This window comes from Carassius auratus, chromosome 6 (assembly GCF_003368295.1).
Source record: "Carassius auratus strain Wakin chromosome 6, ASM336829v1, whole genome shotgun sequence".
NCBI lineage: Eukaryota > Metazoa > Chordata > Actinopteri > Cypriniformes > Cyprinidae > Carassius > Carassius auratus.
The window spans coordinates 4,909,241-4,934,203 of NC_039248.1; the positions used below are offsets into that span (position 1 = coordinate 4,909,241).

Genomic DNA, 24,963 nt, shown 5'->3' on the forward strand with positions numbered 1-24,963 from the left:
AGTTATACTCTACCTTTGAACTTTAGTGCATTGTGTTTGTATGAAACTTCATTTAATCATGTATTTAAATGCATAATGTTTCTAACAGTGACTTTTGCATTACAGGGAGAGTTAGAGCGTCAACTTCTGCAGGCAAACCCTATTCTGGAATCCTTTGGGAATGCAAAGACAGTGAAAAATGACAACTCTTCACGCTTTGTAAGTTGGTCTATTAATTCTTACGTGATAATTCCACCTCTGTTTTTCCTACTGTAACCTTGTTTCAGCTATGGTTAGTTATTTATTACGTCACAATGACATTTATTACATTATGCATGTAGCATCTGGAAAGGGCCATTTAGGTTCACACCCACTAAAATCCATGTTCAGCAATCTGAGAGAACTAGCCGTCTGTCTTGTATTGGCTCCTCTCGTCAGCTGATTGAGTTTTCGCTGGCATGCGTCAAAGTCAGCAGAAAGCTTTTAAGCATACAAACAAATCAAAAGCCACAGAGGAATTTGATTCTTCAGGAATTCCTTTAGGTAATTATTTTGGGTGAATTTGCTGCAAATAAGCATGTCTGTTAGCTTTTTACGCATGCTTTGAGAACAGATTCCTTTCAAGTAGAGCTTTTTAAACATGTGCTGCATATCATGCATACACAAGCCCCTCTGTCCAAATAGTTGTGGATGATCATCTGCTCAGATGGATTCTTAGAAATGTTGATTAGGTCTATATATAATAATAGCTATGATGCAACAGGATGTTTTAAAAAGCATGACCAGCATTGGCACATCATGGAAAAAAAAACACATTTTAAATATTTGTCTTTCCACAGGGCAAGTTCATCCGCATCAACTTTGATGTAACCGGTTACATTGTGGGGGCCAACATTGAAACATGTATCCTGATCTGATAACCATTACATTACTTTTGAGCAATGCTGCAAATAACTGCAAGATCAAATGCCTGAAATGGGTGAATTTCTGTGTGTGTTTTTTCAGCAGAACTAAGGGAATTATAAAAAATATTGTTTAGTAGTTTACAAATAAAAATCAAATCAGACAAACTCTGTTTGTATATTAATTTTATTAAATTTAAGTAAGAAAATCCAAACTGGTTTGATTTGACGTTGACTGAAAAATTATCTGTAAAATGGACTTTGCTTGCCCTTAACTTAATCAAAAGATCTTCTTGAAAAGTCCAGGGCTGTTCGCCAAGCCAAAGATGAACGCACCTTCCATGTCTTCTACCAGCTGTTGGCTGGTGCTGGAGAACATCTAAGATGTGAGTATTTCTTTTAACAAAGTCAGTTTTTAGCAATGAGACTGGGAGACTTCATTCTAAGTGCAAGGTCAACATGGATGTAATGAAGAAGACTTTGAATATTCTCAACACGTGCAGGAATCAGACTGATTATGGAGAGTATGGTGCTGTCTAGAGAAAGCTGCAGCTGTGTTAATGCTCTTGTTCTTCTGGCAGCTGATCTACTCCTGGAGGGCTTCAATAACTACCGCTTCCTCTCCAACGGTAACATTCCCATTCCTGGCCAACAGGACAAGGACAATTTCCAAGAGACCATGGAAGCCATGCATATTATGAGTTTCTCCCATGAAGAAATCCTATGTAAGCATACATGAAACAAACCTACGTCTACTACATTTTATATGTACTGCTGTTTTATACATGCATACTAGTAAATCATCAGAAATAGGTATTACACACCTTTTTGCCTTCACTGTTGCATTCAAAATGGACAGTGAATTTACAGTACAAGAGTCTCACGAAGTCTCTCCACTAATGAGTTAATAACCTTTAGAACTATTTAATAGTTATATTCTTATTTAAAGGCATGCACAAAGTTAATTATGTTAAAACACTAACAATTTTTGTACACAATTTACAGTTTTTGTTCGTTTAAACAGATTATTTATATACAGTATAAATTAAACCCAGGTTGGATGTTTAATCAAAGTCCTCTCCATTCTCTTGGTAAAATATAATTCTTATTGAACCCTCATTAAGCTATGAATAAAGCATTATTCATCGAAATTGCAAAAATTAGCAGAGCATTGCAGGCCATCGGAATTTTATGTAGAAGTCCATAAAGGATTGGTATTATTTTATTTTAAGTACATTTTTAGTTGAATCAAATGATAATACATTTACTTTGCAATTTGATGCAATTTTTCTTCGTCACTGCAGCAATGCTCAAGGTGGTTTCAGCCGTCCTGCAGTTTGGCAACATTGTGTTCAAGAAGGAGAGAAACACCGACCAGGCCTCTATGCCAGAAAATACAGGTACTCATCTCTTTTAAAAGTTTCAGAAATGCATAATGCTGCCTTTTAGTCCAGAGATAATGTTTTTTTTTTTTTTTCTGTAATGGAAATCTAACGTATTATGTGAAGTACTTAACTCGGTAAATCTTTTGGCAGTGCATTAGCATTAGAGTGTGTTTGGTATCCACACTACCCTCCAGTCTAACCTCTGCTGCAGATGTTTTTGTGCAGTTCTACACTGCTCTGTTTTGACAAATTACCCGTACTTCTCTTGGGCTCCCATGATGACAGTTTGAATGGTTCTTGGATGCGTTTCATATTAAAAGAAAATATGGGAATAGTTGTGCTAAGTTGCGTTAAATCAAATGTGTTTACGTAAGAGTCCCAAAAGTTTTACCGTCATGATGAATTCCACAAGTTTTTTGATTAATTTGTTTTTATCATCATCGTTCACGGTATGATATTGAAACTTTCATCTGTTCAAGCCACCAAGTCATTCACGACTCAAAGCTGGAAAGTTCTAGTCATGCTGGTGGTCCTGAGGGGGAACTCTTGGGGTTTGTTTGGCTGCTAAATGGGCTGTAGGGGTTTAAAAGTCAGTAAATTGCAATAACGACCTGACTTGTTTGAAATACCTCTTATATTCATGAGCGAAAATGTCCCATAATAACTTCTCACCACCGTTTAAGTGCATAAGGGATACTTCTAAAATCCTTTAAATTGAAAAAGAATGTCACCATTTTTGGTCAGCTTGCATTTGAGAACCATTTTTGTGTATTTTCCGTTTTTCAGCTGCTCAAAAGCTTTGCCACCTGCTTGGCATGAATGTCATGGAGTTCACACGTGCCATCCTGTCTCCAAGAATCAAAGTGGGCAGAGACTATGTACAAAAAGCCCAAACTAAAGAGCAGGTAATGAGCTATTAAGTTTTCCACTGTAAATCGCTCAAATCACCCACGCTTTCAGCAGTAAAGCAGTGTTTTCATTACCGTTTTATCCTTGAATCTTGTCAGGCCTGATTCAGATTTCCTTTTCACCTCTGTCCTTTTACAACAATAGGCTACTAGTCTCCTGTCATTAAAATGTCATCATAACTGAACAAATTCTGCAGCGGTTTGGGAAACCTGTTTGGAAAATAATTCCACTAGAGGGTCATTTCAGGTTTTGCCTATCATTTTTAGGTTTGGGTATTTGAATTTCATCAATAAGAAACGGCCCTATTGAAAAGTGGAAGTGGTTCTAAAATGTAACCGGTTCTCGATATCCAACCCTACTTTTGTATCTGTGTTATAATAGTGTGATTCTATATTAGAATGCATATTTTTGTAAATGTGAGGGTTATGTCACTTTTTCCCTTGGCCTGATCCTGTCTCTGTTTCTCTGACCAGGCCGACTTTGCAGTGGAAGCCCTGGCCAAGGCCACATACGAAAGGTTGTTCCGCTGGCTTGTTCACCGCATTAATAAAGCTCTAGACAGGACCAAGCGCCAGGGAGCTTCCTTCATTGGCATCCTGGACATTGCTGGCTTTGAGATATTCCAGGTGCGGCTTCCTTGGCTCAGATGTCTCTTACACTAGATCATAGATATAAATCACTATACTGCAACAAATCAGAGGTCATATGATATGAGGTTTTTCTTAAAATGCTGGCAATGCAAGAACTTGAAAATACTGAAAGTTTTGTTTATAAAAAGATATTGCATGGGACAAATTGTATTTCGTTTAACGTAGATTTTAAGCATACCACATTATTAGTAGGTTTCATCACTGATTAAAAACAGTGATTATAGAAAATTACAGAATTTCTTTGGAGAAAATTAAGAAATGAATTGAGTTATTGAATGGTAGCATAAAATATATCACTATTGTGCCACAGAATGTATTTCTCAAGGTAGAAATACAAAATTAAGTTTTGTTCCAATTTTATTACTAGTTTTTCTTCAGTGTTTTAGTATTAGACCTCGATTGCGATCACTGTTTGCCAAAAATAAAAGGAATTGTTACATTTGAATTCGATTTGCTTTTTTTAAAGATTACTGTAATTGGATTGTTGATATTTCTTCAATCACCAGTGTTTTTGATAATTACCTCTTATTTAAATCATTAATCCAGAAAAATAAAACTGACAACAAAGGATTTAAAAATAATTTCTTATTTGAAACAAAACTTAGTCTGTTATTGTAATAAGTTATTAAATTGTTAAATCTTTATGAAATAAATTTAGACATGCTTTTGATTACAAAAATTGAATTAAACCATTAAATCGGAATCTAAAAAAGAATACAGAATTTGGCAACTTTTTTTGTTTTCTAAAATGTAATTATACCATTAAAACAAAGTCTTTCTTCAGGTTGTGCTGGAGGGAGTCCTTGCTGTCGTTGGTTAATATGCATCTGCTAAATTGAATAATATAATTATTAGTGATGTAACGATTCAATTCATGATTTTGATTTCACGATTTATTTGATTTCATGACTGGTTTTGTAGTCCAGGGTCACATATAGCACTTATATTTCATTGCTCTTTTGTTGATTTTGATTGCTTTTATTGTGTCCTAATTTGTAAGTTGCTTTGGAAAAAAGTGTCTGTTAAATAACAAAATTTTTATATAACATAAATGTAAATAAAATTAAAATTAAATTTTAAAATAAGTCCCAAATCAAAAAAATAAGTAACACAAAATAAATCTCTTCATATAAACAAAATAAGGCTTTGTCTGTGCTCTCTGCATTTAAAATTAGAGGCAACCACTGCATTTTAATCATGATCCAAACAAAGATGCATACATGTAACATGAGTAGTTTTTAATCTAAATTGGATTTGTATCATTTCGAAATTTGAAGCAAAAACAGAATGATTTGACTTCAGTTTTGTGAAACTATACATAAAAATATCTTCGTGAAACAGAAACGGCAGACGAGCTGAACGAGATGCAGATTCACTCTCTGCTAGCAGGTAGTGCTTTAAGCGTTTCCTTGGTTTCTGCTGTAAACAAAGCAGTGCTGCATTTAAGAACTTTAAAATGCATTACACAGAGGCAAGATATAAAGAATAAATACCATCTGAACTTTTCTAAAGACAGCAAATTCCCCTCAGATGTACATTCATATAAACTCCTAACTCTAACTGAATCACGATTTGTTTAGCATCACAACCGATTTGAATCATCACATATTTTAATTGCTTTTCAACTGGCTTGCAATTAATCGTTACATCCCTAATAATTATGTTATAGTAAGGATAAAATTACAAGGTTTACTGTTAACAACGAAATTGGATACCCACTCATAACTGCAGTATTTAGTTAAGTGATAAAGATACGGATGTTGGTGCAAGAATCTATTATGCATGTTCTGGGAATAAAAAATGCTTTTGACAAAGACGGATTGATCATATTTTATTGCTTTCCTCATCTCTTGGCAGCTGAACTCATTTGAGCAGCTCTGCATCAACTACACCAACGAGAAGCTTCAGCAGCTGTTCAACCACACCATGTTCGTCCTTGAGCAGGAAGAGTACCAGCGTGAAGGCATCGAATGGAGCTTCATCGACTTCGGCCTCGACCTGCAGCCCTGCATTGACCTCATTGAGAGACCAGTGAGTGCTCACCACTTTTTTTGTTCTGGGTTCCTAGAATTATTTTCTGCCACAAATATTTGCTTTAATGTGATTTGAAGTTACGGTGGAAGTTCTGTTGGCTTTTCTAGAAGTTGTTTTGATCTGTCTTATGGTACCATTCCTAGGCAAATCCTCCCGGTGTGTTGGCTCTATTGGATGAGGAGTGCTGGTTTCCAAAAGCCACTGATAAAACCTTTGTGGACAAACTGGTGCAAGAGCAAGGCACTCATGCCAAGTTCCAGAAACCACGGCAGCTGAAGGACAAAGCCGATTTCAGCATCATTCACTATGCTGGCAGGGTACGTCTGCATTCATATTAAAGAAACTACACATAGCTGTTGGCTTCCTCTCTTGTGCTTCTCTCCTGTGATGGTTTTTGTAATGAAGGCCTGTTGTTAGTGTTTCAAAGAAAAAAGGAATGCATTGTAACCTTGTGTAATTGGATTTAGTCAGGTCATACTGGCTTGCAGTGAAATGTTGCGTTGCTGTCTTTCAAGGGTAGTAGCATCCAGCTGTGGTATGTGCTAACCATAGGCCACATCTGTTTCAGATCAGTGAGCTGTTTGCAATAGAAACTTGACACTGCATGAAATGATGAACTTTTGATATTTCTTCACCTTTGAGCTATTTTTGGGTTAAAAGACAGAAAATTAGTTTGCTTTCTTTCCTGTTGTTAAAATAAAGAAAAATAGTGCATTGATTTATACTTTATCTCTTTCAGTAGTTACATAACACTATGCAAACAGCCAATGACCGCTGAACTGCAATACCTCTTAAATGGAACTATCCAGATTGAACCAATCCTGGCTTAATTCCATTCTTCCCATCTTGAGGCTGTTTATTACTCTCATTTTGCAGGTTGACTATAAGGCAGATGAGTGGTTGATGAAAAACATGGACCCTCTAAATGACAACGTGGCCACACTCCTGCACCAATCCACGGATAAGTTTGTGGGTGAACTGTGGAAGGATGGTAAGCTGTTTCTTCTCGAGTGCCTACCAGATGCCCTGAAACATTAAATGGGTCATTTTTATGGTCCTACCCTCCCACTCTGTGAAGAAAGAGACTGTTGTTTTCAATCTTCAGTTTCTTGTCTTGACTGTCTTGTAAAAAGAGCTTGCCATACATTTCATTGGCTTTTAACGTAGTTGGGGGAACTATTAATTCAGTTACAAAGACTCAAACTTTGGGCTGGGCGGTGTGTGAGAATAAAATTGTTTCCAACAAGACATTTTGCAATACTACTGATAGCACATCAGATATATTTGCACTGTAGTTGTAAGCAGGGCTGCTCTACATTAGTTACAGATTAAAGCAGTGAGGAAACAGGAAATAATGCAAAAATACAGAGTGGGATGAGTCATATATTGTCTTATTTCAGAGTTGACTGTATTTCAAGCCAAAATAACTGTGTATAATGAATAACATGATACACTTTTTATAAAATTATTAAGACTTTGGCAAAATAATTACTCAAAAGTAAATACAAAATAGAATGTGTGTGCTTAGATTGATCAGCAGGATCTTAAAATGTTAAATTAATAGAACACATATCCACAAACATTAGAAACTAGTGCAAATGGAATGAAGACTTTTGTTTGTTCTCACTTGTGTTGCACAGCACTAACCAGTGTGTTTACTACCATTTATGTCTTTTCATGTGCTAGCTTGTGTTCTACTACTACTTCTACTTATTTAGCTTTTTTTCTTGTTTATGCCCCCTTTGCCCCCTTTTTCTGTCTCTCAACCATAGAGATTCAGAATATCCAAAGAGCGTCTTTTTATGATGTCTCTAGTCTCCATGAATCGCCAGGTGAAGGTATACGATGCTGTAGGTCTCTGCTTACCAGCACATTGTGTACTTTCAAACACTCCCATGGCTTGTAGACCTGGGCCCTGGTCCCTCTAGCTGGCTAACTTTAGAGTTAGCTGGATCCATTTGGAAGGAAGCGTAACTTGGCTGATTCATTAGGAAGCACAAACTGACTGAAACCGATAAATGAGGATTGCATGAAAAATGAATGCATGTGTATAATGACTTAATAGAGTTCTGACACTGAATAACAACTATTTGAAGGTGACTCTATGGGTGCGCTGGCTACAAGGATTAGGGCCCTGCTTGTTCTTTGAGTCCTTTCAGCAATTTTGATTCACACACTCGCTAAATATTTTCCCTGTGCCGTATTTTCCGGACTATAAGTCGCAGTTTTTTCATAGTTTGGCTGGTCCTGGGACTTATAGTCAGGTGCGACTTATTTATCAAAATTAATGAAGCTTGCTCATATTTCACCCCCAAGTCAAATAGAAATCTGTTTTTCTTATAGAAAATAATCTATTTATCTATCTTTAAAAAGGGGCTGGATGCACTATGACAATGACAGTTTGGGGCGAATATTTGCTTAATTGTCAAAAACATTGTCTTAAAATGTACTTAATGCTAAGTGTTATTTCCTTTTTAAATTTACATTTCACAGTGAAATATGTTCTGACCTTGTTTCACGAGATTCCCTCAAACACAGCTTAGTTGACAGTAGTCAGAGCAGTGTGTGTGGTATGGTGCTTATTCCCTTGCTTCTGGTAGTCAGACAACTTGTTTGTTTTAAGTGTCAGACGGTGATTTGATATGCCGTGTGAGGGAGATGGAGTTTGGGAGAGGGGTGGAGGAATCCTGTATTGTCTCCGATAGGGAACACGGAACACTATACGTCTTGTTTCACTGGAATCCAAATGACTCGCTCAGACCTGTGGCAGTCAACACTGATGGCTCAGTAAATTCTCTATGGCGGTAACGGAAGTCACGTTAGGGGTCCGTTATGAACGGAATACTACTTGGAAGCGGTTCTTAAGAATGACGTTTACATGAATGCTGTAAGACCTAAAATGATAAATGTAGCCCCGGTAGTTACACTTCACCAGCCTCCAATAAATCAAAATGAATATGTAGTTTTCGATTACTTGTGTGTTTGAGTGATTGAAGTTTGTCTTGTTTTGTTGTATGACACTGTTATCAGACTCAAATTTGGGAATGTAATTTTTCTATTTGGGGTTTTATTTATTCCTAAGCAAATTTATTCACATTGATTTATTCAGTTGCTGAAAGGAGACATTTTAGTAACATTACTTAGAGAGAGAACTTGATTTACATGTCTGGGACATATTTCACTTTCTGCTCAATTTGAATAGCTGTAATGCATCTAAATTAGTGGTTGACCGATATATCGGTTGATATATGGCATTTTCAAATATCGGCATTGGCCGGTAAGTTTTTCTGCTTGGCTGATGTGTTCGAGTCAGGACTTTTAGTTTGATGGTGGTGAGAAAGGCAGCGCCTGAGTGCACACAGTGCTCACACTCTCCCTCTTGTTTACTGTCGTCATTAACAGTTCTGTCTAATACGAATAAAAGTGTCTAATAATCAATAAAACTGTTCAATAAAGGAATGATTGTATACAAAAAGTATTGTAACGATTGCTTTTGTGTTATTATTAATAGAAAGGTAAACATAATACTTTCTCGTTTGCAGTAGTGCTACAAAAAAAAAACACAGACTACAAAAAAAAAAAGTGAAATGTGAAGTGACATTCAGCCAAGTATGGTGACCCATACTCAGAATTTGTGCTCTGCATTTAACCCATCTGAAATGCACACACACACTGTGAGCACACACCCGGAGCAGTGGGCAGCCATTTATGCTGTGGCGCCCGGGGAGCAGTTGGGGGTTCGATGCCTTGCTCAAGGGCACCTAAGTCGTGGTATTGAAGGTGGAGAGAGAACTGTTCATGCACTCCCCCACCCACAATTCCATCCGGCCCGAGACTAGAACCCACAACCCTTCGATTGGGAGTCCAACTCTCTAACCATTAGGCCACGACTTCCCCCAAAATACGTCACATGTAAAGTATCAGTACTTTACAATGCACTTTTTTGTATTCTGAAATTCTGTAATTTGTAAAAACTTTGTAATTCTGTAAAACTGTTTTTGTTATATAAATGAATGATCTTTTGATAAGCTTAAAGCACTCTTCACTTGACTGCTAAATACACACTGCCATTGAAATTCGCCAAAGATTTGTGCAGTGTAATCAGTGTAGTCTGATTCACAAGCAGGTGACTTTTAACAGTTCAAGTTGAGTTGAGCATTGCTTATTTAAATCTGTCTGAGAACAGTTGCTGAATTAACATCTGACTCAGTGAACTGCAAGGTATTGATGTGAAGTATGTCCTGGACATGATCTTGACAGGTTTAGAGGTTCACCCTCCCATTTACTTTCTTTTGCAGCTTGTGCTTGTTTGTGGTTGTAGTCTTATCCCCAGCACTCTTCATCTGTTTCATGTCTCAATTTGCCTAGCACTGGACCTGCACCTGCTGGCATAGTAAGGGCCACTGGCTCTTGAATTGGCTGTCTAAACATGTGGAATTGAGTCAAAATACACTGTACTACTTTCTGAAAGTTTTTTCTTTTTCTTTTGGGACATGATGATTAAAGGAGGATTTTTTTTTTATTATTCTTAAATAATATTTTTTTCAAGAATGCAAAAATACACAGCGTATTTTGACCTGCTTGGTGTTGTTGAATTAGAGCTGTAGTTGTAGATTTCCCTCTTCCATCTTCACATGATTTGGCTGTGCTTTGTCACACAATTTTTTTATTTATTTAATTACATCTGTAAATACTTTGAAGATCAAGCTAACCGCTTGGTATCTTTCTTTTTTCTCACTCTTCATGGTAGTGGACCGTATTGTTGGTTTGGACCAGGTGGCAGGGATGAATGAAACTGCATTTGGGGCTACATATAAGACCAAGAAGGGCATGTTCCGCACTGTGGGTCAGCTCTATAAAGAGTCTCTTACAAAACTCATGGCCACACTCAGAAACACCAACCCCAACTTTGTACGATGTATCATCCCAAATCACGAGAAAAGAGTAAGTGACATTTGTCCCTTCAGTTGTAAGTAAATTTGTCCTTCAGTTAAGAGTTTCTTTAATGTGGTCATGCACCTCTTTTTTATGTTGTCATTCTTCTAGGCTGGTAAACTGGAGCCTCATCTGGTTCTAGACCAGCTGAGGTGTAATGGAGTTCTAGAAGGGATCCGGATCTGCAGGCAGGGATTCCCTAACCGTATTGTCTTCCAGGAGTTCAGACAGAGGTGCGTTTTATTAATCATCTCATCAAGTAGAGTAGAGAAGCATCATACGTCTTAAGATGCCATAGCGTTAATATTATTTTACTTTATCAGTGAGAGAACTCTCATATCTGTCTTCCTCTCAGATACGAGATCCTCACCCCTAATGCAATCCCAAAAGGATTTATGGACGGCAAGCAGGCTTGTGAGAGAATGGTGAGATTTCTTAATGACTTACAAATGACTTTGATCAGTCAAAATAGTTCAGTATCAGTGTTTTATGAATTTTTTATAAAAACAAAAACTACTTTTCAAAAGTTTGCTTTTATTCATGAAAATACATTAATTTGATCAAAAGTATAAAAAATAAATGTTGTAACAATTTCTTTGTAAAATAAATAAAAAGTTATTTTAAACTCCATTCATCAAAGAATCCTGAAAATAAAGTCCTGAAAAAAAGGATTACCATTTCCACTAAAATATTAAGCATCACAACTGTTTTCAATATTAATTATAATTATTAAAAAAGACTTAGATGCCAAATTAGCCATTAGATTCATGTGACGCTGAAAAATAAACTAATAATAATTAGTTTTGGAAAATAAATAAAAAGACTGGAATAAATTACCTTTTAAAGTATATTCAAATGGAAAAGAATTCACAATATTACTGTTTTTACTGTATTTTTCTATCAAATAAAAGCAATCTTACTGACCCAAACATACCAATGGCAAAGTTGTTAATTGTTTTAAACAAATTTTAAAAAATCATTTTCAGATATATTTCAGATAGATATGCACTACATTTTTAGTTGTTTTCTTTTCATAATTAAAATAAGTATATCCAAATGCCACTTCCAAAAATGTCAGAATCAGACATTATATAAATAATGCATCTCTCCAAAGAGCTTTATTATAATAATGAAATTTGTTTATATAATTGTAAATAATTTCTATAAAAAACAATTAAAATTAAAGAGTTATTTTTTTAATGTTCATTCTCTCTTTTCATAGAAGTTTACTGATGTCCATTATTGATAAACCAGCATCTGCTAAATACTAAGTATCTTCTAAAAATCTGATCTGTAGATCCGCGCCTTGGAGCTTGATCCAAACCTCTACCGGATCGGGCAGAGTAAGATCTTCTTCCGCACTGGTGTTCTGGCACACCTGGAGGAGGAGAGAGACCTGAAAATAACAGATATCATCATCTACTTCCAGTCAGTTTGTCGAGGATATCTGGCTCGCAAGTGAGTTCAAATGCACATGGCTGATCTAAATCTGGTCTAAAAGGGGCAGCAGTAAAATAGAGCTCTTACTGTTTCTAGTGCAGAAATAAAATGTATTCTTATGAGACCTTGACAGTGAATGGCTGCTGTTTTGCGGTTGTGTTTCTCAGAGCCTTTGCTAAAAAACAGCAGCAGCTAAGCGCTTTGAAAGTCCTGCAGAGAAATTGTGCTGCCTACCTGAAACTACGCCACTGGCAGTGGTGGAGACTCTTCACCAAGGTTGGTCTCGGTTTTTGAAAAAGACTGTTTTAATTCTTCGACCAGGTTTTGTAGACTTGTCTAAAGAAATATGTGTTTGCAAGAGAAATTTAATCTTTAAAAACTGGTTTGCAGTATTGTTGCAGATAGTTTTCATTTGAGACATGTGTCTGCAGGTGAAACCCCTCCTCCAGGTGACCCGTCAGGAGGAAGAAATGCAGGCCAAGGATGAGGAGCTCATTAAAGTGAAGGAGAGGCAGGTCAAAGTAGAAAACGAACTGGTGGAAATGGAACGAAAACACCAGCAGGTTAGAACACACTCATCTGCTCCCTCTGTCTTCTGGAAATACACGGTGTTATTTAGGTGTTGTGTTAGTTTTTGACCTAATAACCAATGGAATTAGCCACATTTAAAGACACCGTTACCTATCTGATATATGTAAATGGCCACACTTGAATTATTGTGGCTTTATTCAATGTAGTGGATATTCTGCAGTGTTACAAAATCATAGTGACAGTTTCAACTAAATTGAATGCTGACATATAGTTTGATGTTTGTTTCAGCTCTTGGAGGAGAAGAACATCTTGGCGGAGCAGCTGCAGGCTGAGACAGAACTGTTTGCTGAAGCTGAAGAGATGAGGGCTCGCCTGGTGGCTAAAAAACAAGAGCTGGAGGAGATACTTCATGACCTGGAGTCCCGTGTGGAGGAGGAAGAGGAGAGGAACCAATCTTTGCAGAATGAGAAGAAGAAAATGCAGTCACACATACAGGTGAGGACTTCACTGGGAAAATAAAGTCCTTGATCTGCTGTAAACTTAAAATAGGCCTCTCAGCTCTGAGAGAGCAAATCTGTATCTAAAACTTCTGGGTTGGAATAACGAATTCAGCAAGTACTTCGCTAAAAAGGCTCACAAAGTCCTACACTGCTGCTGTACAGAAACCACAAGAGTGTGTGTGTGTGTTTCCATGACTTAAGGACCTAGAGGAACAACTAGATGAAGAAGAGGCTGCCCGACAGAAGCTTCAGTTAGAGAAGGTGACTGCTGAAGCCAAGATAAAAAAGATGGAGGAAGATATTCTGCTGTTGGAGGACCAGAACTCCAAATTCCTAAAGGTCAGTGCAGATGTCAGACTGCCTAATCAAAATGCAACCCAGGGCCTTTCTTGTCAAATGCTCTTAGAAGAGCTTTGCAGGAGCAAACTGAACTCTTCCCTTCCTCTCTATCCCTCAGGAGAAAAAGCTCCTGGAGGACCGTGTCAGTGAGATGACCTCCCAGCTTGCTGAGGAAGAAGAGAAGGCCAAGAACCTTGGCAAAGTCAAAAACAAGCAAGAAATGATGATGGTAGACCTAGAAGGTGAGAACTGGGTTGAATATGGTTAATTTTTTTTAAGTGACTGTTAACCAGTGAGTCTTGCATGTTTATGAGTGTGTGTTTGACCCTCAGAGCGTCTGAAGAAAGAGGAAAAAACTAGGCAGGAGCTTGAGAAATCCAAAAGAAAGCTGGATGCTGAGACCACAGACCTACAGGACCAGATAGCTGAGCTGCAGGCCCAGATTGAGGAACTCAAGATCCAACTGGCCAAGAAAGAAGAGGAGCTACAGGCTGTACTGGCCAGGTGAAGATCATTGAGGAGCACAGTATAACAAAATATTTTGGCTGTCGTCTAGCTGACCATGTCAAAACAATAACTTATGGTAGGCCGAGTTATGTTGGCGTCATATAAATTAGATTATTAGTCATGGAAAGTTTTTATTCTTGACCTTTGTGTTAACATTGTGCAGTCCTGAAATAATTTCGTAAATTGGTATCACATTGCTGTTGCGACATCACATCAACACACATGCTTTCAGTCTGTATTATTTTATTTTAAATATGTTATGTTTACCAAAGCAAAAATACAGTGAAAATGTTTTAAATATTGTGAAATATAATCACAATATTAAATAAGTTATTATTTGAAATCTAAATCAATTATACCTTATTTGAAGGTGTCCTTGTTACAGTGCAATTTTACCTTTAAGTACTAAGAAATATTTATGAACTACACATACTTACTATACAGTTAGGGTTAGGATTATGGTTTGACTTTGAGTTAACTTTTTGGGAACGTGTAGCTCTCATGAAATCCAAAATGAGCCAATATTTGGCATGACATTTCAACATTTGATGTCATCTATATTCTATTGTGAAAAAAATATAAGGTAAATTTTTCCATTCCTTTTTTACTCACAATTTGTACAGTGTCCCAATTTTTTTTGGAATCGGGTTTGTACATGTAATGTGTAACAAGAACATTTTAAAATAAAGTGTTACCTAGAAATCTTTTGTGACGTTTATAAAACTTTTTATTGTTACATGTAACCAATTTAATGTGTTTTTGAAGTATTTCAGAACTATTTTGTTAATCAGGATTAGAAAGAGTTTGTAAACAAAGTGTAGAATATAACTTCTCTAATTTAGCATGCATGGTTTTGTTAATAATCGTTGCTTATCCTTCTTGTTCCACAGAGGGGATGAGGAGGTCGCTCAGAAGAACAACGCTCTGAAGCAAGTGCGGGAGCTGCAGGCCCAGCTAGCTGAGCTCCAGGAGGATCTGGAGTCTGAGAAAGCAGCCAGAAACAAAGCTGAGAAACTCAAGAGAGATCTGAGTGAGGAACTGGAGGCTCTGAAGACTGAGCTGGAAGACACCCTGGACACCACTGCCGCCCAGCAGGAGCTGAGGTACAAGAGTCTGCATCAGGAGCTAAATTTATCATGACCACAAACATTCATTTTTTTACTTACCCTTCACTTGTTCCAGACCTTTTAAAGACTGCTAGTAAACAAACAGTTGATGGTAGCCATGGACTTCCATAGTATTTTTTTTCTATGCTTGACTTTTTAAAATTAGTCTTTTGGTAAAGTACGTGGAAAGCCATTTAAGCCAGATTAAGTTGAGATTCAAATCTCACCCTTTCTCCTCAAACGTGTCTTGCCTAATAATGTGTCTCTTGCTCATGAAGGACCAAACGAGAGCAGGAGGTGGCAGAGCTGAAGAAAGCCATCGATGACGAGATGAAAAACCATGAGTCTCAGGTCCAGGAGATGAGACAGAGGCACGGCACAGCTCTGGAGGAGATCTCTGAGCAGCTGGAGCAGGCCAAGAGAGTAAGCCACAGAGATGAGGAGTAAATGCCTCATTACTTAGTTCTAATGTCTGCTGTGATTGAACATGGTATGGTCTCCTGTTGATACAGTTCAGGCAAAATCTGTCTTTCTCTCACACTGTCTGTCTGTCAACATTAGGTGAAGTCAAATCTGGAGAAAAACAAACAGACCCTGGAGAGTGATAATAAGGAGCTGACCAGTGAGGTGAAGAGTTTGCAGCAAGCCAAGTCTGAATCTGAACACAAGAGAAAAAAACTTGAGGCTCAGCTGCAGGAGTTCATGGCCCGCTTCAGCGAGGGAGAGAAGGTTAAAGGAGAGCTTTCAGACCGTTCCCACAAACTACAGGTCAGTGCTGATAGACTGTGTCACATGAACTACAAGCGAGTTCTGTTGCACTTCATATCAGAATCATGAAGTACTGTTACACTCCGTCCTCCCTCACACACTACAGATAACTCTTGTTTCATTGGTTTTTGCAGACTGAAAGTGTGGCTGTAATAAGGGCTGCACGGTTAATTAAATTAAAACCCTAATCACGATTATGGATTGATTTGAATTTATCAATATTTGCAATTAATTGTAATTATTATTAAATAAATTGCAAATTGCATTAATTAAATATTAGCATGTGTACTATTACATTATTGTTATTATATAATAACCAATTTCATTTCAGATTGTTTTTTTTAAACACAAGTTTAATCATTTGTTTTCAAAAATTTATTTTTTTTACAAAACGGAGTTTCATATGAGTCCTGAAATCATTAAACCTTCAATTATTCAAATTAATTGCAATTATTTGGTTCGGACCAGGCTATCAGGCCAAGTGTGAAGGCAATCTTAAATGGATCAGAATCCAGGGTATTTATGAAATATCACTCCACTGTAAATGTATTTATTTATTTGTCACTTGTTGCAGGCGGAACTGGACAATGTTTCTGCTCTTTTGGAAGATGCTGAGAAGAAGGGAATTAAGCTGGCTAAAGACACCTCCAGCCTAGAGAGCCAGCTTCAGGACACTCAGGTAATGTGTCTCTGTAAACAGGAAACCCTGCGAGAGTGGATGAAGCAATGACATAGAATATTAAAACAATAGATGGACTTTTTACAGAAAAGGTGTGTGTGATGTGATTGAGTCATGATTGCTTAATATTGTGGCTATAGGAGCTGCTTCAAGAGGAGACTCGTCAGAAGCTGAATCTGAGCAGCCGTATCCGTCAACTGGAGGAGGAGAAGAACAGCCTTCTGGAGCAGCAGGAGGAGGAAGAGGAGGCACGAAGGAACCTGGAGAAACAACTGGCAACACTACAATCCCAAGTATGCACAATCACTGCAGACTGCAGATCAGTTGACACATTCAATAATGATATTTTACTCTAACAGTGACATGTTGGCTAGAACCTCATATTTGACCAAAAATGAGATATGTAAAAGTGTCATTTTCAGACTTCTGTTCAGAAAGGCAATCAGATGTAAAAGCACTCCTCATTAATCTTCCTTTCTTGGATAGCTGGTGGAGACCAAGAAAAAGCTGGAGGATGATGTGGGAGCTCTTGAAGGCCTGGAGGAGGTTAAGAGGAAGCTGCAGAAGGACATGGAGGGGACCAGTCAGAAGCTGGAGGAAAAGGCCATCGCTTACGACAAGCTGGAGAAAACCAAGAACAGACTGCAGCAGGAACTTGATGACCTTATGGTGGACCTGGACCACCAGAGACAGATCGTCTCAAACCTGGAGAAGAAACAGAAGAAGTTTGACCAGGTATGGCAAAAAATATTTCACCCATAAATGGCATTTCAGTTATTTACTCTTTCTCATGTCATTCCAAAACCATAGGACTTTTCACACATCTTCGAAAAACAAATGAAGACATGAAGTTTTGTCCTTCTATTGAAAGTTTTAAAGCTTAATTTAATCAGAGACTTCTGAAGACAACTCAGTTTCTTTATATGACGAACAGATTTAATTTAGCTTTTTTAGTGTCACAATAAACTCTTATCAATGCACATATATAGAGTTCATTAAACATGGTAAACTGAAGCTCAAGCATGCTTGCTTGGTGTGTGAGAACCAACTTTTATGATGTTTTATGAACTTTCAGAAAAACAAAGTTTTAGTGGAATGTACTGTCAATGGATGGACCGAAATCTTACAGGTTTCATTTAAAATATCTCGAGTTGTATTTGAAAGACGAACAGCAATGTGAGGGTTACCAACTGATTTTCAGAATTGTAATTTTTTGGTGATATATATATATATATATAAATTTAATATGCTCATTTGTAATTGTATATTTGTATTATTGAATTCTAATGAAAAATATTTTGTTAATAATTGTGAAAAAATCTTACAAAAGCATTTGTTGATGCGTATGTTAGATGCTGGCGGAGGAGAAGACCATCTCTGCACGTTACGCTGAGGAGAGGGACCGTGCGGAGGCCGAGGCGAGAGAGAAAGATACCAAAGCTCTGGCTATGGCCCGAGCCCTGGATGAAGCTCTGGAGGCTAAAGAGGAATTTGAGAGACTCAACAAGCAACTCCGAGCTGAGATGGAGGATCTGATGAGTTCCAAGGATGACGTAGGCAAGAATGTAAGTCAGTATGTTACTGGACGTTAGTGCTGTTAAATTACACATGTGGTTATGTTTCAATTCATCATCATAATGTCTGAAGTACCTTTGGTGTTCTGTAAACAGCAGATTTTGTTGGCTGTTTTTGTTTGAGACCTCAGAATGTCGCACCCTACAGCATGCGATAACTAAGTGTGATGCAACAAGTTTCAGGTGTCAAGTAATTTGCCTGTCCTCACTGACAACAGAATACTTAGCAAAGTGATCAAATCAGCCAGTCGCAACATATACATGTTTAATGTGTAGCATTTGGAGCAAGATTTTGATTGATGAAATGTTACTGTTTGGATCTACTCAGAGGTCCGTGGCTGAGCAAAAAATAAAATAAAATGTTAATTTTGAAAATGGGAGGATTTAAAAATTGTGATTTCCAGATCTAGAGATATCATTTGAAATGTAATGTAGAAAATGGTTTGGAAAACGTGTAAATGGAGGGAAAAAAACAGAGCTTCCTCTGCAGTCTTTAAAAAATAATTGTAGAAATGAGTAAATATGAAGTCATTTAGCAGCAGATCATTGGTTATAACTTATGATGCTATCTCACTGTAATTTTGACTTTAATCTATAGGTGCACGAGCTGGAGAAATCCAAGCGCACTCTGGAGCAGCAGGTGGAGGAGATGCGCACTCAGCTAGAGGAGCTGGAGGACGAGCTCCAGGCCACAGAGGATGCCAAGCTGCGTCTGGAGGTCAACATGCAGGCCATGAAGGCCCAGTTTGACCGAGACCTGCAGGCCAGAGATGAGCAGAATGAGGAGAAGAAGAGGGCACTGGTCAAACAGGTGGGTGGAATTATCATTTTTGAGGATTACAAGACATTTGGGGATTCACACATACATATATCATGTGCTTTCAAGAAAAGGTTTTGAGGCAACTTTGTGTATAAAAGGGTTAATGCCTTAAGAAGTAACAAGTAACAAATTTGTGACATTCTGAAATAGTTTTTATTCGTAGTTAACCTATGGGTATTTTAACCCATTATTCCTGTTCCTTCAGGTGCGTGAGATGGAGGCGGAGCTTGAAGATGAAAGGAAGCAGAGAGCTCTTGCTGTAGCCGCGAAGAAGAAACTGGAGATGGACCTCAAAGATGTGGAAGCTCAGATCGAGGCTGCAAACAAAGCCCGTGATGAAGCCATTAAACAGCTACGCAAACTCCAGGTAGTCTTTTCCTGAATCCTGCTGTTCTCATGCACAGAAATGTGATGACAAAGTAAAGAAAATGCAATAAATGACTTGTTAGCATAATCTGTTTATCCTCACAAGCTCCAAGTGCATCAGCCTCTTAGTAGTGATCCAGATGTCTACATTATTGACTGCATTGCTGAGACTTATTATTTTAGGTCATAGTCAGTACTGTGATGTGACAAAATGTGAGAAGAACAGATGACAACATCTCTCTGTTTGATCCAGGCCCAGATGAAGGACTACCAGAGGGAGCTGGAGGAGGCGCGCTCTTCTCGTGATGAGATCTTCGCTCAGTCCAAGGAGAACGAGAAGAAGCTCAAGAGTCTCGAGGCTGAGATTCTGCAGCTGCAAGAGGTGAGCCCATACCGAAATACACCTTTCTGAACAATCTGTTGCTTGTTTTACGTTGGATTAGTTACACTGACGAGTCTTTGTTTCTGGTTTGGGTGTGATTTTAGGACCTGGCGTCTTCAGAGAGAGCACGACGCCACGCTGAACAGGAAAGAGACGAGCTCGCAGATGAAATTTCCAACAGTGCCTCTGGAAAGTGAGTTTTTTTAATTCTGGAAAGAATCAGTTTTTTAATAGACGGTGGAATGTTGCAATGCTTATAAGAGATTTATAAATTTCCAATGAACAAAATTAAGTCTGGTCCTTCTTTTGAGAAGACATTACACTTCGATATACCCCATAGTAGTGAAGTCATGTAATTTGTTCAGACAGATGTTTTATACTTCATTCATGTTCACTCCTTCAGGGCAGCCCTCTTGGATGAGAAGAGGCGGCTGGAGGCTCGTATCGCCCAGCTGGAGGAAGAGCTGGAGGAGGAACAGAGCAATATGGAGCTGCTGAACGATCGCTTCCGCAAGACCACTATGCAGGTGTGTGATTGTGACCGAGCTATGTTTTCAACACTGTTAAACTGCTCTCAAAGTTCTGTGTGCTTGTGATGTTTGAAAGATTGATCTTCATAAGCATATTTGGCTACATTTGACACATCACGTCCTTAGTAGCAGCTGTTGTGTCTGTATTTCAGGTGGATACCCTGAACACAGAGCTGGCGGGAGAGCGCAGTGCCGCCCAGAAGAGCGAGAACGCCCGTCAGCAGCTGGAGCGGCAGAACAAAGATTTGAAAGCCAAACTGCAGGAACTTGAGGGATCCATCAAATCAAAATTCAAGGCCTCTATCGCCGCCCTGGAGGCCAAGATTATCCAGCTAGAGGAGCAGCTTGAACAGGAAGCAAAGTATGCAACAGTGAAAAGAAACCAATTAATGCCATGCTCTTACTGAGCAGAAAGCATTGGCCCTAACTCATGTTTTGGCAATGGTGTATGATCTGTGCGCTTCACAGGGAGAGAGCTGCAGCCAATAAGATTGTGCGCCGCACAGAGAAGAAACTCAAGGAGGTTTTCATGCAGGTGGAGGATGAGCGGCGCCATGCTGACCAGTACAAAGAGCAGGTGAATGAAAACCATATCCTGATCTCTGTTCTCAAAGTGTACATGGGTCCCTAACACTTGAGCTGAAAAAATTACTCCGCTTGGACTGGTTATGAATCATCTGATACCTATAAAAAAAAAAAGACAGAGAGAGATTAAAGATTTCCACTTCCTGATTTGGCTGGATTCATAGCATTTCCAAAACTATGCTACCAAAGTGTCGGACAGATTTTGAGGATATATTTGTCACAAGGCAGCATTTATTTGATTTGTTTACTATTTGAATGTATTTTAAAACGTAATTTATTCTTGTGATGACTAAACTAAATTTGTAGCATCAGTACTCCAGTCTTCAGTGTCACATGATCCTTCAGAAGTCATTCTTATATGCTGATGTGCTGCTCAATTATTACGTTAAACCTTAGTCAAATAGGTTGCAAGCAACTTTGCTCTCAGAGCAAAAATTTTAGAAAAAAAATTGTAAATTGTAGTTATCTGCTTTTCTCTCATAAGAGAGAAATCTGAGACTCAGAATTTCTGTTTGTCTTTAGCTGGAGAAGGCAAACTCCCGCATGAAGCAGTTGAAGAGGCAGCTGGAGGAGGCAGAGGAAGAGGCGACTCGAGCGAACGCCTCCCGCAGGAAGCTGCAGAGAGAGCTGGATGATGCTACCGAAGCTAATGAGGGTCTGAGCCGAGAGGTCATTACGCTCAAAAACCGCCTCAGGTACAAACTGATATACTGCAATACTTTAGATCCTTGTATCAATAGTGTATCAAAATATCTTAGCAGATAAGACATGATATAAGAGAAGAAATAAACAGGGTCAGTTATTTCTGCTCTTATATCATGTCATATCTGCTGTTTAATAATGACGGTGATATTCACTGCCATCAGACACTGTTGGACAAAAAAATTATGTGAAAAAGAAAATCTAAAAAAAGGGGGTTGTTAATTTATTTGGTTGTCAGTGTTATTGATAACAAAACCTAAGGCTAATAAAAATAATTTTCAGAAATTTAAATAAGGCTGAAATTAAAATATAAATATTATATTAAAATGTTTATTTGTACATTCCTAACCTTCAAGTTAAAATACTAAAATATGAAATATGTGAATTAATTCTACCTAAAGCATTATATAAAAAATATTTTTAATATAAAAAAATATAAAAACCTCATGTAAATAAGCAGATCAAAATTGTGAAAACTAAATTAAAATATATTTTCTTTTTCAAAAGACTGATAAAAATGCATTTTAGTGTAGTGCATTTTCAAGCAAAATACATTGAGATGTCATATTCTTTCACCTGCAAATAATTATATGGAAAATTTAAATTGCATTCAATAAACAGAACACACACACATACATATATATAGTGTTGTATAACTAAAATTAAAATAACTAATTCTGGACATGCGCTAGGGCTTTCCTTAATGTAATACACCTAGAACATGGATTGCCGTAAAAACTCATCTTTGGCAGGGAAGCATTGTCTTTTAATTGACAATATATCTCGCCAATGACAGGGAAAGAGTTAATGCTAAATAAAACAATAAAAAAAAAACATTACAATGATAAAAGCACCTAACAAATTATTAAAGCTGAAATAAAAATAAATGAATGCTAAATACAAATATAAAAACAGTTTGACAAATGCACATAAAATTACTAAAGCTAAATAAAATGCATGCGAAAGAGATTTTAAAAAATTAATAAAAATGACAAGCACATAAAAAAACTATTTAAACTAAAATTAATATGTATCAATGCTAAATAGAATCATAAAAAAGTATAACAAATTACTAAAACTGAAATAAAAATAATGCTAAATACATGTAGAAAAACATTACAGACGCACATACAATTGTTTTAAAGAACAAATAAAAATTACTAGAGCACATAAATTGGTAATCTCAGTGCTAAATAGAAGAATTTTAAAAAAGAAAAATGATGACATATAACAAAATGACTAAAGTTAAAATGAAAGCTAAAAATATAAAAAGTAAAAGATTAGTCAAATTATTTAATCCTGTAATAGCATCTAGAGTGCTGGGTAATACTCTCTAATGCCTTCTTTACTGTCCCCTGCAGGCGAGGAGGACCTGTTAGCTTCTCCTCCAGCCGTTCTGGACGCAGACCGCTGCAGATGGAAGGGGAATTTTCTGACGATGACGCAGACAGCAAGGCCAGCGACCTGAACGAGAACCCCCCGGCTCAAGCGGAGTAGAGCACAGCGCCCTCCTGTGGTCACCCAGCCCCACTGCTTCCTCCTCTCCAACACCTCATCCTTCTCCTTTAGCCATGTGGGGTCCGCGGTACAGAAAGAGGACCAGTGAACTATGTAAACACACTAGTACACTAACACTTCCCCACACACACACGTTCAGACATAAACTACACTCAAACCTCCATTTCAACTCTGCCTTATTCTAAATTCAAGATGCTTCAAGACCGAACGTACACATGCCAATTAGTGTTTCCTGCAACTGTAGTCTACAAAATACTGCGCTCATAGAACACACTATAGAAGTGCATTTCAAATGTCAAACTTTGCTTTGTGTACATGAATATGCTCATTCATAAGCGCGCGCAACGAAAGTGTTCATGATGTAAAACCATCAGCTAGCTTAGCAAACGTGACGGATTGGATCTTAGTTGTACAATAAAGTTCTCCAAATAAACACAGTCTGCAGATAGAGATGCATGTGCTGCTCATTCGCTATAAGCCAACACTAAAAGAAAAAAGTCCTGTGGCACTGGACCGGATTTGAAACGGACCAGAAAAGAAAAGGAGAAACTGTGAAAAAGCTGTTCGCTTCAGCATCTCATTAACATTTAAATACATGAAATAGTTCAAACACAAGAAATCCTGCACATTTATCAACTGGTTTATTCAACTCCAGGCCTGTTCGATCTTATTTGGGAGATTTAGCTGACAGAGGCGCTTTGTGTTTTAGGAATTTAATCGCGAATGACCTTTAACTGCACATTGTAAGAAAGCCATAAAAGGCCATTTCAACTGGAAAGGAAATGTGAAGTATTCTGGACGCAAATGCACGTTGAGATGAAGCATACATGACTTTACATATGTAATCTCTTTAGAGTTTTTTTTTTTTTTTTGCTTCTTTTTTCCCCATATATGTGACCGTATGATGGTACTTCTCAAACCCAGCTGCTCTATTAGATACACTACAAGTGAAACCAAAAGGAAGGTTTATTGGAACTTGAAGAACGATGTTTTAAACCAGACATCAATGAGAAATCAGCGCTGAAAGCAACTGGAAATATTGAACATGTTAATTCACAGGCACGTAACTGAAGACTGGGAGTTCTAGCTGTGGACGGGATGCATTGAACACTAGTTCACTAGTTAAGAGGATGAACGGAAAGCGTACTAACCTGTTCCACTGTTAGCATTTAATGACTGACGTGTTTCTTAAAGTGCCTTAGACACTAATTAGAAAACATCCATAAAAGCATGAAACCTATCAGTAATGAAGAAACGCTAATATGAAGGCAAAACTGGCTGAAGGCAATTGAAATAAAATGCTATGTAACCCGTTTTTGTTGTTCTTTTGTATTTTACTCTGCTATGAATCATATCCAGTATATAGGTCTCGTATCCCTTGTATTCTCATGAAGATCTGAGGGAAATCAGTGTTAATGTTGGTTTGGTATAAAGAAGCTTCTGCCTCTGGCGGCGAGGAGCAAGTGTGATTTCATTTGGTTTAAAGCTTTATCATTCATGATCTAGTTACTATTATTGCAGTTATCATTATTATTGCTATATTATCACTTCTATTATTGGACTGGCTGTTGACAACCTGGTGTTCAACTGCAAATGTCTCCTTGTTTTTCTCTTGTATACTGTAACTATTTCTAGACGACAGTCAGTTTTCTAAAGGACAAAATAAAACATCCATTGTAGAAGAAGCATGCTCTTTTCTGTTTGCTTATATTTCTTATTGAAATAAAAAGGAATGATGAGTTCATTATGCTTTAAAAGGTTAAGTAGTGGTCAACCTCTGGGTTTTTATTTTAATGCAAGGTTTCGATAGAATATGAGTTTG

At 37.6% G+C, this 24,963-nt stretch overlaps 1 protein-coding gene across 3 annotated transcripts in view; it reads left to right on the forward strand.

Moving 5' to 3' along the window:
• myh10 (myosin, heavy chain 10, non-muscle) overlaps positions 1–24,826 on the forward strand; it is a 77,677-nt gene extending 52,851 nt beyond the window's left edge. For all 3 annotated transcript variants that reach the window (XM_026257278.1, XM_026257279.1, XM_026257282.1), the window contains 36 exons: positions 106–198; positions 819–882; positions 1,169–1,267; positions 1,463–1,606; positions 2,186–2,281; positions 3,053–3,171; positions 3,649–3,801; positions 5,683–5,856; positions 6,003–6,176; positions 6,736–6,850; positions 10,610–10,803; positions 10,906–11,027; positions 11,150–11,219; positions 12,092–12,252; positions 12,402–12,510; positions 12,666–12,797; positions 13,054–13,260; positions 13,467–13,604; positions 13,723–13,846; positions 13,937–14,108; positions 15,002–15,214; positions 15,496–15,640; positions 15,779–15,985; positions 16,560–16,664; positions 16,805–16,957; positions 17,151–17,399; positions 18,017–18,229; positions 18,837–19,049; positions 19,264–19,425; positions 19,678–19,806; positions 19,911–19,999; positions 20,210–20,333; positions 20,489–20,697; positions 20,805–20,913; positions 21,444–21,616; positions 22,985–24,826. In XM_026257278.1, coding sequence (XP_026113063.1) covers positions 106–198; positions 819–882; positions 1,169–1,267; positions 1,463–1,606; positions 2,186–2,281; positions 3,053–3,171; positions 3,649–3,801; positions 5,683–5,856; positions 6,003–6,176; positions 6,736–6,850; positions 10,610–10,803; positions 10,906–11,027; positions 11,150–11,219; positions 12,092–12,252; positions 12,402–12,510; positions 12,666–12,797; positions 13,054–13,260; positions 13,467–13,604; positions 13,723–13,846; positions 13,937–14,108; positions 15,002–15,214; positions 15,496–15,640; positions 15,779–15,985; positions 16,560–16,664; positions 16,805–16,957; positions 17,151–17,399; positions 18,017–18,229; positions 18,837–19,049; positions 19,264–19,425; positions 19,678–19,806; positions 19,911–19,999; positions 20,210–20,333; positions 20,489–20,697; positions 20,805–20,913; positions 21,444–21,616; positions 22,985–23,120 — 5,289 coding nt within the window. In that variant the 3' untranslated portion in view covers positions 23,121–24,826. The remainder of the gene's footprint in view (positions 1–105; positions 199–818; positions 883–1,168; positions 1,268–1,462; positions 1,607–2,185; positions 2,282–3,052; positions 3,172–3,648; positions 3,802–5,682; positions 5,857–6,002; positions 6,177–6,735; positions 6,851–10,609; positions 10,804–10,905; positions 11,028–11,149; positions 11,220–12,091; positions 12,253–12,401; positions 12,511–12,665; positions 12,798–13,053; positions 13,261–13,466; positions 13,605–13,722; positions 13,847–13,936; positions 14,109–15,001; positions 15,215–15,495; positions 15,641–15,778; positions 15,986–16,559; positions 16,665–16,804; positions 16,958–17,150; positions 17,400–18,016; positions 18,230–18,836; positions 19,050–19,263; positions 19,426–19,677; positions 19,807–19,910; positions 20,000–20,209; positions 20,334–20,488; positions 20,698–20,804; positions 20,914–21,443; positions 21,617–22,984) is intronic.
• Positions 24,827–24,963: the final 137 nt, after the last annotated feature.